The sequence below is a fragment of the Calonectris borealis genome, chromosome 1 (genome assembly GCF_964195595.1).
Source record: "Calonectris borealis chromosome 1, bCalBor7.hap1.2, whole genome shotgun sequence".
NCBI lineage: Eukaryota > Metazoa > Chordata > Aves > Procellariiformes > Procellariidae > Calonectris > Calonectris borealis.
This window is the reverse complement of record NC_134312.1, coordinates 210,889,351-210,906,616: the sequence shown is the minus strand read 5'-3', so window position 1 is coordinate 210,906,616 and position 17,266 is coordinate 210,889,351. Positions and strand designations below refer to the sequence as shown.

The 17,266-nt window shown below is 39.5% G+C and overlaps 1 protein-coding gene across 2 annotated transcripts in view; it reads right to left on the bottom strand.

Moving 5' to 3' along the window:
* Positions 1 to 17,032, bottom strand: part of NOX4 (NADPH oxidase 4) — a 104,734-nt gene extending 87,702 nt beyond the window's left edge. For both annotated transcript variants that reach the window (XM_075140462.1, XM_075140470.1), the window contains exons 1-6: positions 16,976 to 17,032; positions 16,081 to 16,176; positions 4,855 to 4,965; positions 3,760 to 3,844; positions 3,014 to 3,111; positions 1,066 to 1,093 (exon numbers count right to left, since the gene is read on the bottom strand). In XM_075140462.1, the coding sequence (XP_074996563.1) occupies positions 1,066 to 1,093; positions 3,014 to 3,111; positions 3,760 to 3,844; positions 4,855 to 4,965; positions 16,081 to 16,176; positions 16,976 to 17,032 (475 nt within the window). The remainder of the gene's footprint in view (positions 1 to 1,065; positions 1,094 to 3,013; positions 3,112 to 3,759; positions 3,845 to 4,854; positions 4,966 to 16,080; positions 16,177 to 16,975) is intronic.
* Positions 17,033 to 17,266: the final 234 nt, after the last annotated feature.

The window sequence follows — 17,266 nt, the reverse complement described above, 5'->3', positions numbered from 1 at the left end:
GTAAAAGGAATTCCACCTTGCAGGTCCTCTGCTCAACTAGAGAGGTCTCAAGATGTCCCCAGAAGCTGTGACAATATTTGATGGGGCCTCTGCACTCATTCTTCACCCCAAGTCCTTCTCCTTTATCTAAGATATTAAATATAATACTAACTGCTTCTTCTGGTTCTCCCTCCCCATCTTTCACTCCCTCCTCTGTGAGTTACCTTCTTTCAAGCCTCCACCACTGATTCACTAACTACATCATCTACCCAACCTACTTCCAGTGAGCAGTTAACTTGTACCTCAATTTCTATCATCACACTTTCTCATTTCCCCTACTCTCAACTGACCTAAACCTTGCTTGGGGTTTTTGGAAAGCCCTTTCCCACAGGCTGCCAATTCTAGTAAATGTATTGGGATTGACAGGTCTAGAATCCCATTTATTGCTGTCCAGACTGATTCCTTTGGACCTTGCCCTAAATGCTACCAAGTTGAGATTTTTGCATTTGATCTAAATAAGAATGAAAGAGAAATGACCTCAGAAAGGACCTTTACCTGCTTGTGAAGCACTACAGCTCAGGCTTGTGCCTACCCCTCCACACCCAAGTGTTGCTCCCTTCTAAATTCCTGCACCAAAAATGTCTTCGCTTATTTATTCTTTATGAGTGCTGAAGCCTGATTCCCATGTAACAGTTTAGACGGCTCTGAAGTCAAACCAACCCTTGAATAAACTAGCTGAAGCAAGAAGACGTTTTTTTTGTTGTGTTTCTTTTTCTAGAAATTGGATCATTTAGGAATTTGGTTTTAATATTATGCAGAATCTCTGTTTGAAACTGATGATTTTCCACTGACTCATCTGTACAACAACAGCTTTGAAGATGCTGCTCATCCTACTACAGGGCTTATGTAACTCTTCCCTCCTGACTATTGGATAAGCAAACCCAGGTTATATTAACACAAATAACACATCTCAACCTAGCTGAGATACAACAAATGCAGCATGTGAACACAGGATCAAAATGTTTTGTCTGGAGAGTGATGATGAGAAGCAGCAAACTTTCTCATTCAGTTTTGCGACAGACTTACCAGTAGCAAAAAGCAGTTTTCTCGGGTCCTGAAAAACAGACAGGACAAAAAAAAAAAGTCAACATATGTGATTTTATATCCATATGAATAATGTAGTAAGTAGCTCATAAAGCTCACGTGCTCAATGGCATAAGCAGTCTCTAAATCTGGATGCAGGAATGGATTTGGTATTTGGTAGCAGTTTACACTGACAATTCAACATAAGGTTGAACCTTTAGCCTTTGCATTCCCCAACGAAGACAGTTCTGATCTGTTATGAAAAATTAGGATCCAGATAATTTTACAAATAATTGTTTTTTGAAAGCCTAACTTTACTCAGTTACCTCATACCTTTGGGAGGACAGAGGGGAGCAGAAGAGAGAGATTTTGAATTTAAATGAGAGACCAGCGGCGAGCATTTTACTGCCATTACATCATCACGAGATTTGCAGTGGACTCCAGTGAAGCAGGACTGAACACAAAGGAGCTGACAACACAAGGCCAGATGTTCCTGTGTCCTTCACCACATGTGAAAGGAAGAGGGGATATGTCAACCTCACAGGAAACTGCCTCACTCCCCTGAGTCCTACGCCTCGTGAGGTTTTGTCTTCACTGCAGAGAAAAACTTTTTTTTTTTAAACTTGCAGTAAAATGCAGTGAGGAGAGGTGAGCAGTTTTCATACAGGTCAGGAAAAACAAAGCATCCCTCTCCCTGACCTTGTCTGCATCCAGATGTGTGCATCCGTGTACAGAAGATGACAGTAGCATCCAGACTGCCCACCACAGATAAAAAATAGGTTTAAGTCGAATTCAAGCACAAAGGTTCAAGAGGTTTTGATCCTAGAATTACTAAAAACTTAGTATTATCTCAATTTTCTATTGCAAAATTCCTAAGGCTGCTTAGTACAGGCTGCCATGCACACCCTGGCACGTTCTTGCCTGAGGCAAGCTCCTGCTAATGTTCCTGATGAGACTAAGTCTATTAGACCACTCCTAACACATGCAGACACTGGAGTTCAATCCAGAACCTCAGCACAATAGTTGGTGTTGGCATGTCTGTCTGCCATAGAATAGCTCGGTGATTAGATCATTCACCCGGGGAGTGGAAGACCTTGGTTGTTGGTCCTTATGAGTCTGGGCTGAGTCAAGCTTTCCCTTTCCAGGAAAGGATGCAGCTGGGATAGGGTCATTCTAAATCTTTCCTAATGAAGCTGGTAGAAAAGAAATACAGACTTGAGACTAGAATGAATATAAACAAGAGAGAACTTGATTGTAGCCCAAAGAAGAAAGAGTCCTGGACTCTGGTCTTACTCCTAAAATCTGCAAATATCTCTCCAGTGCCAAATGCACAAGCAAGCACCTGGAGGAGAGACTAGGACTCTGGTATGCCTTCAAGAGATCTGCACTACAGTCAGAGAAGTCATGCAAACCAAGTATTTCATAAGTAGAAATCAGCTTCCAGCCCAGTTTATGCAGATGACTAATTTTACTCTTAGCATATATACTCCAGAACCCACTACAGTTTAAAAATGCAAAATCAGTCTCAAATCTCACTATCCTCAAATCCCCAGTATATGTCACATAGCACTGTATTCTAAATAGTGCAAATGCAGAATATATTTTCCCAAACAGCAGCAGAAGTGTCTCAACCAGGCCCACCCAAGGAACAGAGAGAAGCAGAAGAAGCAGGAGAACAGGGTGCAAGGTGAAAGGACTTGATGACAGCATTCTCCACCTCATAATCCAATAGGACTGAAACCTGCTGGCTTAAACAAAAAGTGCTTAATACATGCTTTGTCCGGAGAAAGAAGTAAAATCCCCAGCAATACACATGATGGTGAGTTTTCAGTGCACCGAACAGCAGCACTGTATAGATCATAGGATGGATCACAGAACGGAATTGAATATACAAATTATCGTAGTTAAATTATATACTTAAAAGCAAAATATGAAAGCACAGCTGGCTCACCTCACCACGATAGTTCGCTGCATTTAGTGCCAGAAAGTCTTCACTGTAGTTTTCAGAGAAGTTAAGAGCATTCACCAGATGAGCAGCAACATGTAAGACTGAAAAAAAAACAGAGTAAAGCTGAGATCTGTAAACAAGAGATAGATGTTCCCCTGAAGTAAAGTAGCTACCCAGATGCCAAGCTATAATCACATCACCCACACGAGATGCATCAGGGACTAAGGAATTTTTTTTCTTAAGTAAATCAGGTTATAGATATTCATGGCAGAAAGTTGTATGTATTTTAAGATTTTTTTAACACTACCGCACTCATTTCCCTACTGCAATGCTTCAGCTGGGAGACAACATTCAAAGTTGTCCACCCAAGAATATTTCTTCTTCACCGAATTGGGTATTTGTCTCCACTGCTCCCTCTTCTGCAGATAAGCCTGTAGCACCCTGCTTCTTCACTCAAATTCCTTAGGCACAATGGAGGGTCACTTGTAATGGCAGACTTTGACCTGATCTCATATACCTGTCCTTTCAGAAACTGGAATTTTAAGGAAAGACTCGGCGTTAGAATGTAAGCCCATGTGTTTAAAGGAAAAATAAACCAAAACCCACACACATCCAAGAAAGCATTCACAATTTAAGGCAGGAAAGCACAGAGCAAGACTACCCCCAAATGTACTGTACAAGAAAAACCACAAAGTACTGCTTCAATGTGTTTCCCAAACAAGCTGCGGCTCAGCACAGTAAGATCTCACCTGAAAAGATGCATATTGTAACACCACACGTCACATGGAAAGTTTTACTTTTATCTAGCAGCCTTCTGGTTTTCCTGCTGGCAACCTAATAAGAGAAGAATTCAAGCAATCTCTCTTCTAAAACAAAGCAAAGAAAAAAATACTAACAGCAAGTGAGGCGATATAATAGCAACTTCAGTTTTTACTAGGTTCAACACCCTTGCAAGCACAGTACCTAAATTTAAAAACTACAGGATTATGTCAATGAGCCAATTTTGAGGTCTTAATGAAGAAATTACAGTTGGATCTGTATTACGTAGATGTCAAGAGCACATGAAGTAATGTCCCTTCTGGCCTTAAAATTTAGGAATTCCAACACGTAATTGTTGTAGGCGTCACTGACTCTTTAATGAGCAGGATCAGAGGGAAAGGTATATTTGCATACATATATGCATCTATAGGCATCAAATCTTACAGGTACTGTCACATGATGAACAGAATTCATAGGTTCAATTTGCAACCATCTAGAAAACACAGATGTTCCTCAAAAGCATTACTTATATTTCTACAAAAGCAACTGGCGAATCACAAACAAGCTAAACTATTGTTTACTGAATACTGGTACAGAAAACAAACCTTCTTAGCTTTGCCAGATCTTTTTTTTCTCCCATGATAATGAATATATCAGGTTGGGTATTTTTATTTGAAGTTCTATCATCTCCAGCAGGACACTTCTGGTCATGCAGAGATTCAGTTCTTTTTGCTCAGTTTAATTCTACCAGGAAGCAGTAGAGAGGACACAGATGGCTTTTATATTAGAGTTGGGAAAGAAGGAGGAGACTTCGTCTGGTTACAGTTACACAGCAACTCCCCATCCTTCAAAAATGCATTGAAGAAACCTTCCTCACAGCAAGTCCAATCAAACCAGACAACGCCAGCCAAGGCATTGTCTTCAAAGGAGTCATGAATCTAGGCTAAATGTCTGATACTTGCACCATGCAGGCACATAGTGTATAATAAAGAGGGATATAACAGATTTTTTCCTATTATTTTTAGACTAAACAGAGACCAGGGCCCTCTTCTTTTCAACTGCTGCATTCTGAAGACAGTACTTACCTTCTGAGATCCTCGCAAGAAGGCCAAGAGAACACGGCACATTGGTAGAAGGACCAGGCAGCAGTTGAGATTGAGGACAGATGCTGAAGCTCTGCTAACACACAATCCTAGCTGAACAAACATAGCAAGAGTTAGATTACAGGGAGAAAAGATGCTCTAATGGATCAGGTGTCAGTATTCAACTCCTTTTCTTTGCTGTGAAACCCAACGGTTCCCATGCTCTCTTGACTCATCAGAATAGTGGAGTTTCATGATGTTTTACATGTACTGGAAAAACCACTGTACACACAGCGTGCTATCCTGTTCTCCAAGGGAAATAGCTCTCACCTTTGCACCAAAAAATCATTCAAAATTAATTTTGTCAGCAATAATGTCAGCAAATGACAACTTTCTATTAAAAGAACCAATATCCTCATCAGTGCTCAAAACCACATGGAACAAAACATATCTGAGATAACAAAAAGCGTCCACTGAGAAATTACCTGAAAGCTTCAACAGACATAAAGAGGGATAAATACTATGAAGTCACTAGACAGCCACTTAAGTAAAGTGTAATGTTTTTCTGGTAAACAAGCAGAAAAAGATGTAAAAAAAATATTGATTCAATTAAACTGAAATGATAATATTGTTTCAAGGACTGTTATGGAATTGTCACAGAACTCCTCATCCATTCACACTATGCAGTGCCATATTTGGACCTAAAGAAAGCAGGTTTTCTTCATTTTAACTACTCAATAGCTGGGAACTGTAATGAAATCTAATTTCACTAATGCTTTCACTGGTATATTTGGAACTTACATAATTAGAACAAAAACACTTGTCAAATAAATGAACAAAGCACACATTAATGTCATAACCCTGTATTTTTTAATCTTATTATATTCTCTCATTCATTTATGATTTTTAAAAAAGTTAGCAAAATGCCATTGTACTCCTAGTTATTAGGTTGAATTACCATTTTACTAGCTTATATAAAAGACGCTTTTAGACTGTCAACAGATTTCTGGAAGGGTATTTCTTACAATGTTCTCTAAACCCCAACTTTTTCAACTCCTGAAGAAATGAATAAAAAACTATTATAATATTATAAGATAAGTCAAATACTGCAGAGGTATGTGAATGATCTGAACAGGTACAAATTATCTAATAAAAACTACTAAAGATTTATTACTTTTTCAAAATGAAGCTTTATGTCAAAAACAGAACATTTGTTATTTCTCAGTGAAAAAAAAATTTCACCAGTGGAACATTATTCATACCTTTCTTATCAAGAAGAAGAAACAAAATTGGAGACAAAGAAAGAAGTTTTATTTATTTGGAATTTTTTTTTTTTTACAAAGATTATTAGAAAAGCCTTGTAATTTCAAAATTTGTAATTGCTATTAGTTGTTTTTTACAGACTTACCTACATGTCACAGAAATGGATGACTATACAAACTAGTAAAAATAAAGCAAACAAAATAACTGGACTTCAGCATGTCTAGCAAGATCACAAGCACAATGGCATGACGGGAGCTTCTCAGTACTGTAAAACATCAAAACAGCCTGCTCTCAGTTAGTAACACCCATGTACCCCACCTTCTCTGAAGTACATCTGGGCACAAAATCAGTAGGCAAACAGAAGGTAAAGATGTTCCATCTACCTGAAGCATCAAGCTCTCCACCTAAATCCCGTTTCTGTTCTGGCTACTTTACAGTATTTAGTTAGACCTGAGTGTAGGGACCTCCTCACTAGACATTACCAGCTTCCACAGAACAAAGCAGTCATAAGGGCACCTTCTCTCAGAAGTCACCCATGAGAAGTAGGAGCAATTACCCCACGAAATGTGCTCTACCTTGTTCTCTACCATGTAAAAGTGGGATCGCTGGCAAACGGCCCGGGAGCAGATCTCACAAAAGTTACACTTGAGAGGGACGCTTACAACAGAGGCATCTCTAACCTATTGAATTACAGAAAATAAGACTAAAATGAACCACATCACTTAGTTCTTTCCCACTCTTCAGACCTCCTCCACTATTTCTTCCAATGCACTTAGTCCTTTTTTTCCTTACATAAAACCTCCCTTGCTTCTATTTCATCTGTTACTTCACACTCTGTTCACATGCACAATGTCAGATTATTCTTGCTACTTTTCCCTCATAAGTCATGTTCTTCAGACTTTAGATCATCCTCTCCTCCCCCCTCTGGACTCTCCCAACTGGTCCAGAGCCCAAGTGCAATGACTACAACTGAGCACCAGCTACAATGGCCATAACCTCAGCAACTGAGCTGAGATTTTACTGAATGCTTTCCACTTCAAAGTATGATAAAAAAAATATGTGAACAACCACAATAAATATTTCTCTGTCCTTGCTTAAAGTGACTTTAGAACATCATAATTATGTTTGGACTATCAGATAAAATGGCAATACCCTTGAAATGATTGGACTTAATGGCAAGTAAAATGTCTCTATAATGTGCCGTTTGCATATACAAGACTGTCTCTATTTTCATTAATGATTATTCCTCTAAAGGGAAGCTAAAAATGAGCTATACACCTCATAAAAGCAGTAACTTCAAAAACATGGTCATTAAACACATATAAGCATTTTATTAGAGCTTGTTGATGTGCTACAGTATTTTAGTGATTAAATGAGCATGATTTGAAAAACCCAAGAATTACGTAGAACTAACATTATGCAAAACCCAGAAGTTTGCATTGAAATTGAACCATTTCTGTAGCTCTTGACTAACACCCAAAAGCTGAAAAAAGTTGCAATGCAATTAATAAGCAATTTGAAAACTGTAATAATTTCTATTATATGACCTATATGATACATCATTAGTTTCTCAAGAATTTATGTTGTCTTTGAGCTTAAACATAAAACAGGCATGATATCAGTTATCCAAGACTTCCTTTATCAGGAACAACTATTCTTCTTACAAAACTTCAACAAAACAGTCTAGTTTGGAATAGTCTAGAACAGTTAATTCTACACTGTATAGCATTATATAAATGAAATAATTTATTGTAAGAAATAAGTAAAATGCCAAACAATTAAACTGGTACAAAAAATATGATTTGGCTATGATGAGTAGAAAAAGCTACCCTACTAGAATCATAGAATCATAGAATGGTTTGTATTGGAAGGGACCTTAAAGATCATTTAGTTCCAACCCCCCTGCCATGGGCAGGGACACCTTCCACTAGACCAGATTGCTCAAACTAACCTTCCTTTGCGTTTTTTCATGCCACTATTTAACAAATAGCAAATATTCATTCATAATGCAATTACTATGGAAGAATGCCCTTACATTAATTTTAATTCAATGTTATCAGCATCTGTACAAAGAAAAAAAAAAGAGAGCAGGAAACGACTTCTTCAAATATGCAGTGCACTTCTAGGAAAGGGTGATTCAAGTATTTTCACCAATGGTTCATTTAAGGTTTTATTCTGAAGAAATAAAGTTGGGCAATGTTTGCTGCAACAAGCCCATGACCAATTTGAAAACAATGGTAAAGTAATACATTTAGCAATGCTTAGAATCACAATTCATGCAAGACCCAGAAGAATAACAGAGTACTAAGTTTGCTCTTAACATATATCCAAAGGCTAAAAATATCCCCATGAAACTAATTCTTTCCAAATGGTTTCCAAGTGGTCTCTTTCTTGAGTTCCTTTGCATTGCCTGGGTGGCATAGTAACAAATTAACGTAGTGCATTGTTGGATTTTTAAACAATAGTAAAAAAAAAGATGATTTTTGCTCCAAGGCAACTCACTGGTTCCAGAAGGGAATATATATCCTTATTAAGTAGCTAAGAAATGAGAGAAATATAATCCTCTTTTCTTCCTAAGATTATTGTTGTCTTAAGAAAAAAAAAAAGGTGTTATTTCATGTTAGTAGCATATGAAATGTCTGTAGAATCAAAAAGAGAGAAAAAAACACCCCAAAATCTCTGCTGGACAGTCTCTTTTATCCACCTTTGCTGATATCAAATCCAACCATTTGACAACCTCCTTCTGTACTCTGCCTACCCAGTACCATACATGCTGTTATCCCATTTCATGGAGGGGCAAAGAGACATAGAAAAACCAAAGGATTAATCAAATTCACAGTGGAAATTTGTGACAGGGATAGTAGGGAACTGGACCCACTACAAACTCAAATCCTAAAAACTAGGCTAGATTTTTTCTCCAGACAAGTATAAAGCAATCATCTTTTTTTCCTTTTCCAAAGCAGCAGAAAAGGGCTCCAGAGATATAGTGGGAATGTAAGTTCTCCAGCTATCCCTGTCTGATATATAGTCCCACAAAAACTGGGATGGACTCCTGGCTATGCTCATACAATGTGCAAAGTAGGACAGAGAAGCAAAGAGCCAGTTCTCGTTGGATGTTCAGTGTGTTGCTGCCAGCAAAGTAGGGGAAATGAGCTTCTCTGTGGTTAGGCAAATTATTTCAGTATCAGGTTGAGGACTAAAGTAACTTACTGTGTACCACAGAATTCCCCAAAGTTCGTCAGTCATAAATACAGAGATGAACGTTACCTTCAACTGCTGTGCACAGAAATCTAATCTTCAATACATGTCTGCAAAACATACTGGAGAGCAGAATACAGGAAGCTTTCAACAAATACTGTCCTGTCTCATCTTTTAAGCCCATCTTGTAGCAAAAAAAATGGAAGAATACTGCAAATCTTTCCACATCTAAAAGTGACGTGATTCTGTTTCTCAAGACTTCACTACCTACAAGCAACAATCCTAAACAGGTCATGGTGCAGTAGAGACACCACACTTGATGGTCTCTCTGGAGGCCTTTCTTTGAACTTTTTCAGTCTTCTACGGTTCAGGGCAACTTGAAAGGTTGTGGGAAGACTCATAAGCCACATGCTGCTCTGTAGACACAGGCCACAGACCACCTCCCCAAATCAGTACTGGAGCAGCTAAAAATATTTTATTTTTGTAGGTGGGACAAACTGTGCTACACAATGTGCCTCCTTTTGACCTGACTTCCTTTTCTTCATAGAGTACTCCTTGTTTTGGGTAACAGAGCACAGATAATCTAAGATGAAGGACAGATCTGAATTGTACAGATAGCAATTATTGCCCCTAGGCCTGCCAAATCTGGCTGGAGATCTAGCAAAAAAAACCTGAAGCAGCTGAAGGGAAGCTGAAAGGAAGGAAAATGTGAGGGTAGCGGAAACCTACCAGAACATGTGAAAACTTCTACAAAAGTTTGACTTGGTTTTGTTCCTGAAGATGGAAGATTTCAAGGCAGGACTCTGTAAATCCCAACCTCATGTACTGCAACCCTCTAAAAATTATTTTAAGACTAAGTGGTGCAATATTTTTGAATCACATCTGAAAAAGTATATTAAGTATTTAAAAAAACACAAACAAAAAACAGCAATTCTCTACACAGATAATTTAACAGCAGCCCAATTCTCTATGCTAATTCAACTTCAGTCTTCTGCTTGCATATATGAATCAGAAGTTGGATATGATATTATAGAAAGGAAGAAACATCAGGAGTGGACAATGGCAACAGAATTTTTAGCTCTTTCATGAGGTATGGGGTATCTTCCCTGCACTACTGAGAATCAATACTCTCACTGTTCACTTGTTACTCACTGAACAGGCGTTCCTTGAAGGTTTTCCTTCTCTTTCTGTCCACATATTTAGGTCATGTTCTCATTTTATACACAGTCCCTTTGTGTTAGATGTACTCCTCCTTCTGCTTAAATCAGTCATTCAATCTGAAGAAAGCAACTGTCTTAATCTGGAATTTAATATTAGCTTCCAACTTCTCTGATAATCTCCAAACAAGGTGTATTCACTTACAAGATTTCAGAACAAATGTTCATCTTTATTAATCTACTAATCAGTTAATTTAATATTAGAATCTTGACCTCAGGAAATACAATTTTAAAAAACACTTTTGTCGGTGTTGTTGAGTTACAGGTTTCTTTTTGTGCCAGGCAGAATGATACACGCACAGACTGGAAGGGATCTCCAGTTATCTTCCAGATTTGAGTGTTCCAGACCATCCTTCTTCTGTAGCAACATCACAAAGCGTGACAGTATTATATATTAATTAGCAACAAGAGCTTGAATAGTTGATCCTGCAAGATGCAGCATGATCTAAACTCCACAAATTTGGTCATGAATCAAGGGATCAAGGGTACCCAAGTCCCCACAGGAGATTCACAACACACTGCAACTCATGGTCAGAGAAGGAAGTTGCTTATTGTCATATATGAGTCACAGTCACACAGAAGTGATGCAACGTCTGCTACTAAGGGCTTCCTTTATGTTGAATTATTTCCCTTTATCACAATACAGTAGGTAATATGGTCTGTAAAACCGGTCTTCTGGAGTGTAATGCAGCTATTTTTATTTTAAGACCTGCCATTGTTGGACTACCATGGGAACCCTGCAATAATACATAATATAATGAATAATCAACCAAAGAAACATTTTGGCCATAATTCAGTTCTGTTCTACACAGAGTATTGCGCCATGATCATCTTAGAACGAGGAGCAATGATGACAACAAGACTCTTTTTAATACAAGTCTACATGATACGGTAGTAAAAATTTCAGTTAATCATTTGAGATGTACCTCTACTAATTGAACCTCCACTATTGACAGTTTCACAAGAAGTTCTGCAAAGGTGGAAGCTCTCCCATAAAAGTTAATAATATAGATGTCCTTCACAGGATTACTGCCATTTGGACTAAAAAAAAAAATAAAAAGAAAGAAAGAAAAACCCCAAGTGCAAACCCCAAGTTCTTCATTGGCTCATAACTGAGAATAATCTCAGCAATAATGCTGAACTGTGGGCTGTCCAGGAAGGACAAAGGGTTGAAGGGAAAAATGTTTTGGCAAACAAAAAATCTAGAATGAGGCAAAGAGAATGCAAGAAGAGATATAGTTGCAAATTCAAGGGGACTATCAAGATAAGGTCTTGTGGATTAACACCCTCAGTCCTCATTATGGAATCTGCATATACATCTCTCTCTCGCTCTCTCTTCCATAGCAACATAAATCTATTATTAGACATTTTTGCTACATGTAACACTCTAAAGAGCAAATCCCAAATAGCCTGGTTACAAGACAATTAAATAGCAAAAACATGCTGCATTAAGGAAAATAAAGGGTCAAGATACACAACTTCCTCCAGTGCTTAGATGTGGGGGGGAAGCACGCTGCAGTGTGGTTGCATAAGGATCAATGAAAGCAGAATTTGGCCTCAATAGTAAAATCTCTATCATTACTATAAACTAGCAAGGAGAGACATGCAAGTTACTGGAATATCTGGAACATATTCCTAGGAGTGATGAAGATGACATGAATGTGATGCACAGTACTGCACAGTAAGAAGGCAGCAACTGTATAGATAAAAAAGTGAGGCAGCACTTTTCCTTTTCAGTCCCATTTTCAGTTATTCAATCTTTTCCCAAAGAGATCCTTCTGAGAATGCATTTTCTCCACTTTGGTCTGAAACCCAGAAGCTAATCTCTTGCATTAACATCCATTTGACTACATGAGAGTTATTTGAGCAGGGACTAGAGAGGGAATAGGGAAAGAGAGATCTTTTATGCTATGACAAAATGAGCCCAATGCTCCTTCTGTTCTTGGGGAACACAAGCAACAAGAAACAGGTATTTCATTTAATGCTGTTAAAAGCAAGATTTGAGTTCTATAATAAGGCCAGTGATGAATTTAGGACTGAATTTGTTGGTCAGACACAAGCAAACTTGTTGGAAAAAAATACAGCTAAGCTAATCTGAAGGGAGAAATCTTGAAGTCTGCAAAGAAATTAATCATCTGGACAATTTCTCTAACTGAGCAGACACAAAACCTCCAACAATGAAGATTTTGGAGTCACATCAAGTAATTTATGAATATTCCTTTCTGTAATTCATGCCTACTACATCTTGTAGTATCTATCATGAACATGAAGATGAGAATATTACTTCCCTCTTTGCCACACTCTTTTATAAGAAATCCATGCCTGTTGGGTGTTTCCCAGGTTTCTCTTCCTTAAGCAACATAAGGCCACAAGTTAACATTTATTAAATTATGAAAAATTGAGATTCTTTATCTGAATCATGTTCCTGAACCAGCAGCAATGAATGCATTCATGCAGTAGGACTATGATCTGCAGTATTACAATCATTTAAGTATCCAAAGGGATGGTTCATCAAGGCAAAAGTACTGGGAAAGGGTTTATAACCACTAGGTTCTGCTTGAACTTACACCACAAGAATCATATAATCACAGAATTATTCTGGTTAGAAGGGACCTTGGGATTTCTCTGTTCCAACCTCCTGCTCTAAGCAGGTTCAACACCAAACTCAGACTAAGTTTGCTCAGGGTTTTGCCCAATTAGTTTTTGAAAACCTCCAGCGATGGAGATCCCACAGGGAAGAGTTCATGGTCTCATCAACAGGACTCAAACTGAGCAAAGCAGTGACATCTGACACAACATAAATTTACCCACTAATTTTGTAGCATAGAATAGGCTGATTAACCTCCTCCTAGCACATCAGTGCCTTTGACTTACTTATTCTCTGTGTACTTTCAGGACACCACTGTGCTCTTAGTACCTTTTCACAGGTATAGGATTAAGGATCAGAAAGACTGTCACTGAAAGATTGAGTGAGAGTTAGGTACCTAAATAATTTTAAAATCCTGTGCTAAGTATCTTGTTCAAGGTCGCAGAGGATGCAACTGGAACAGAATAAAACTGAGCCTCCTTCTTCTATAAAAGACTGAAGGAAAGTGAACCACTTCAATGACCACTGCATGAAAGACTAACCTCATTCTTTCTCCTTCTTCACGTCAGAAAGAAAAGACATGGCATGAAAACATGGCAGAGTTGAATATATTCAGGATATTCAGTCCAAGATCTCATTTCATATCACAATCTGATTTCCTACAGCAACTCTTCTTGTTCTCCATCCTGTTACTTGGTAAATGATAAAATTACCTGTGGTAAATCTTTCAGTGCTGCAAGTGCAGAGGTTTTTAAGGAGATTTTAGGCTATCGTAGCATACAAAGGGAGAAAAAACTCCTTAGGAGACCTCACTGAAAAACAAGAGAAATTGTTTTTTATTCAAAAAATGCTATTCGTTTTTGCCATTTTTTTGTTAACTGGCTAGAAAAAGGAATCAATTTTCATGAAAGTATCTCTAAAAAAGTTCATTCTGTTAAGACAAAAAAAAATCAACTGTTGAATTATAATGAAGAATTTTCACCTACATCTCAAAATTTTCAAATATCAAGAAATGGCACACAGAGGCACTGCAAGCCACTCACCCATGTATGGAACAGTGAGGAGACTGGTTATGCAGATGGGCCGTGGGCCAGAGGCTACACAAACCAATATAGAAAAAGAAGAGGAGCAAAAATCCCCATGGAAGGTAACAGCAGCTGCAGTATGGATATGCTTACTCTGTTTCCTGAAGAGACTAAAATTGGGTTCAGTTTTCCCAATCCTTGCAAAATAATCTGTATGATTTATACGCGTACACAAATATATTGAAGAGAAGGGAGAAAGCTAACTTTGGGGTCTAAGAATGATATTTAGACAAACTGTAAAAAGTGAATTGTGAGAATGTCTTTAACATTTTCAAAACTTTTAAACTAGTTTCAGAACTTTGACCAAAAGTGTCTTTTAGACTTAGCTCTTCACTTTCCTCCTCATTTTAGAAAGTCTCTGAACTACTTTGGTATTTTTTCCCACAGTTGCAGACACAGTTAGACAAACTCAAATGCATGGCCTCCTGGTCCTCATCTCCTGACCAAGACAAGGAATCTGTTGCTTGAATCATCTCACAGGTTCTGAACGCAAATTATATTACTTTGTATGTGTCTTTCATTTTGAAGTATAAGAAAACCAAAAAACGACCAGACGATGAGCTGGTACAAGGCAGATGAGTCTTCTGAATTGAGAGGAACTTTGCTGATTGATATCAGCTGACAATCTGGCCCAAAATGTTGACCCAAGAACATTTGCTTTATAAACAACCCACTTGTTCTGTCAGGAACAAACACAGTTTTCAAATGGATGCACTGGGCTGCAAAGCCATTAGAGATTATGGTAAAATTAAACACGTTTTCATGCTTTTTCTATCAAGAAAGTGATCATCATGAAGGATTTAAGTGTTTTCATTCCCTTCTTTTTGCACTACCTTTTCTAAGATTCATTTCTTGAACTCATCTGAGTCAGCCATAAGAAGAAAAAAAAGAGAAGAGTATATCAGGTCAACTTACTTTCAAGCAAGTTCACAAAAGCTCATGGAACTGGCTAGCTATGGCAATGATATCAACCATATAAAAAAATGTAACCTGGATCTACCAAAGATAAAACCCAGAGGCTCTACAGCAGGTTAGGATGTGCATCATCTGTGCTTTAACCCCATGTCAACTTTCCATTGAAATCCATTTCTGAGTATGACATAGCGTTACAAAGCATCCCCTTCTTCCTGGATTCTCAAATTCTGAGCAACCCTAGAGCATTTTCCAGAAAGTTGTTAACCCTTAATCTATCCCTTTGGGTAGAAATTGTTTCAAACAACTGCAATGGCGTAGCTGTGGATAACTTCACAAGACAGACCAGTATCTCACTTACCCAAATTATCTTTTTGGGTTCTTCTGGTGGTGGTGGATGTTACCCTTGCTAAATCAAAACAGTCAAATCTTCATTAAACCATTCAGATTCCAAGGATTTGTTATCAGAAAACAAAACTAAAATTATATAGATTACAAAGACTTACACAGAACAGAGGATCTATGAGGATGACAAAGACCGAAAAGAACTAAGACTTATCAAAAGAATTCCTTCAGCAAATATGTATCACAATAACTGGATTAGAAAGAATTTGCCAGCACGAGCCCATAAGCTTGGCTAATGTTTTGATGACAAAAAGTTGAGCTCCAGTTATCTGTTGAGCATGTTTGTGTTCCTGTGAGCCTGTCTGCAGCTGGGAACACCAGGAGGGATGAGAGGAGGGGGAAGGATAGCTGTCCCACACTTGACTGGCTCTTTTTCTTCTCAACACTTTCTATTCCTAAACAACTGTCAACAGTACCCCAGTAATTTCCTATTTTATCTTTCCACACTTTGCAGCATTATCAGGCAGTTTGTGTCATCCTTGATTAGTAAATGTATTCTGTCCCTTTCCCATCTCCCAGCATCCCAATTTCCAGGGCAAAAAGTAATGTCCGGGTCACTCACCCCTAACATCTGATGCAAATAATAATACTGCAGCCCTTGATAATAGAGCAGGAAGGTTTTCCAGAAGAGCCATACATTGAGGGAGAGCCAGAAAAACTAAAATGAAACAGAAACAAGAGACTGTAAGTGAAAGTTACATGTGCAAACTTTTCAGTGTTAATTTCATTCATAAAACTCATATGCCTGTAGTTTCATAAACATATGTAAATGGAATGGGAAAACAAACTTCAAGCATTTGGCACAAAATATTTTAAAATATTAAAAGGAATAGCCCCTATGTGAGAAATTTTCACTTTAATTGAACATCACAAAACTCTACCTTTTTGACTTAAGATTACTGAGAGCCGGCGAAACCCTCCGCATGCAAAACGCTACTACAAATCTTTAGTTAGATATTGCAGTTACAGACTCAAAGAATAAAAACTAGCAACAAAGAGACAAAGACAAAGGCAGGAAGAACTTGACTTCCAAGAAGATGCATCTTCTCCCCCAAACTTTCCCAAAGAGGATCTAACAAAGAGCAAACACACGTACAACGTGTGCCGAGTCCCAGCAGGACACGGGCGCCCGCATTGTCCCCGGGCCACGGCACACGCGTGTGCCTCTGCCAGCCGCACACCGGCACGGAGCGCATCCCGACCACCCCTGCACCTACATCCCTAACGGCGTCCTGCCCCCGAGCACCTCACGCCGGGCACGGCTGGGACCTCCTGCACCGTGCCAGGGGCGAGCCTGCAAACCGCCCCGACCCCCGGGGCTCCTCGGTGCCCCGCCGAACCAGCCGCCACCCGGGCCGGCCCCGGCCGCCTACCAGCACCCCCGCGCCCACCTCCCGAGCCTTCCCCGCAGGTCAGCCCGGTCGAGGGGACACCCCCCCCCGGGGGCAGCCCCCTACCAGAAAGAGGTGTTTGCTCCCCTCATTGGCCAGCCAGCTCCTCCAGGACAGAGCCATGGTGCGGGACGCCTGCGGGGCAGCACCCGGGGGGGTGGGGGGGCGCCGGGCGGGCGAGCCCTCCTTTTCAGCTGGGCTGAGCCGGTCCTCCCCTCTCCCCACCCCTCACCCCCCGCCCTGTCTTCCGGCCGCCGGGGCGTTGCGCTCCGGCCCCGCCGCGCTCCCACCTCCCCCCCGGGCCCCGCCGTGGCGCCCGGCGCGCTGCGGACACCGGGCGCTGCCCCTTTGTCTGCC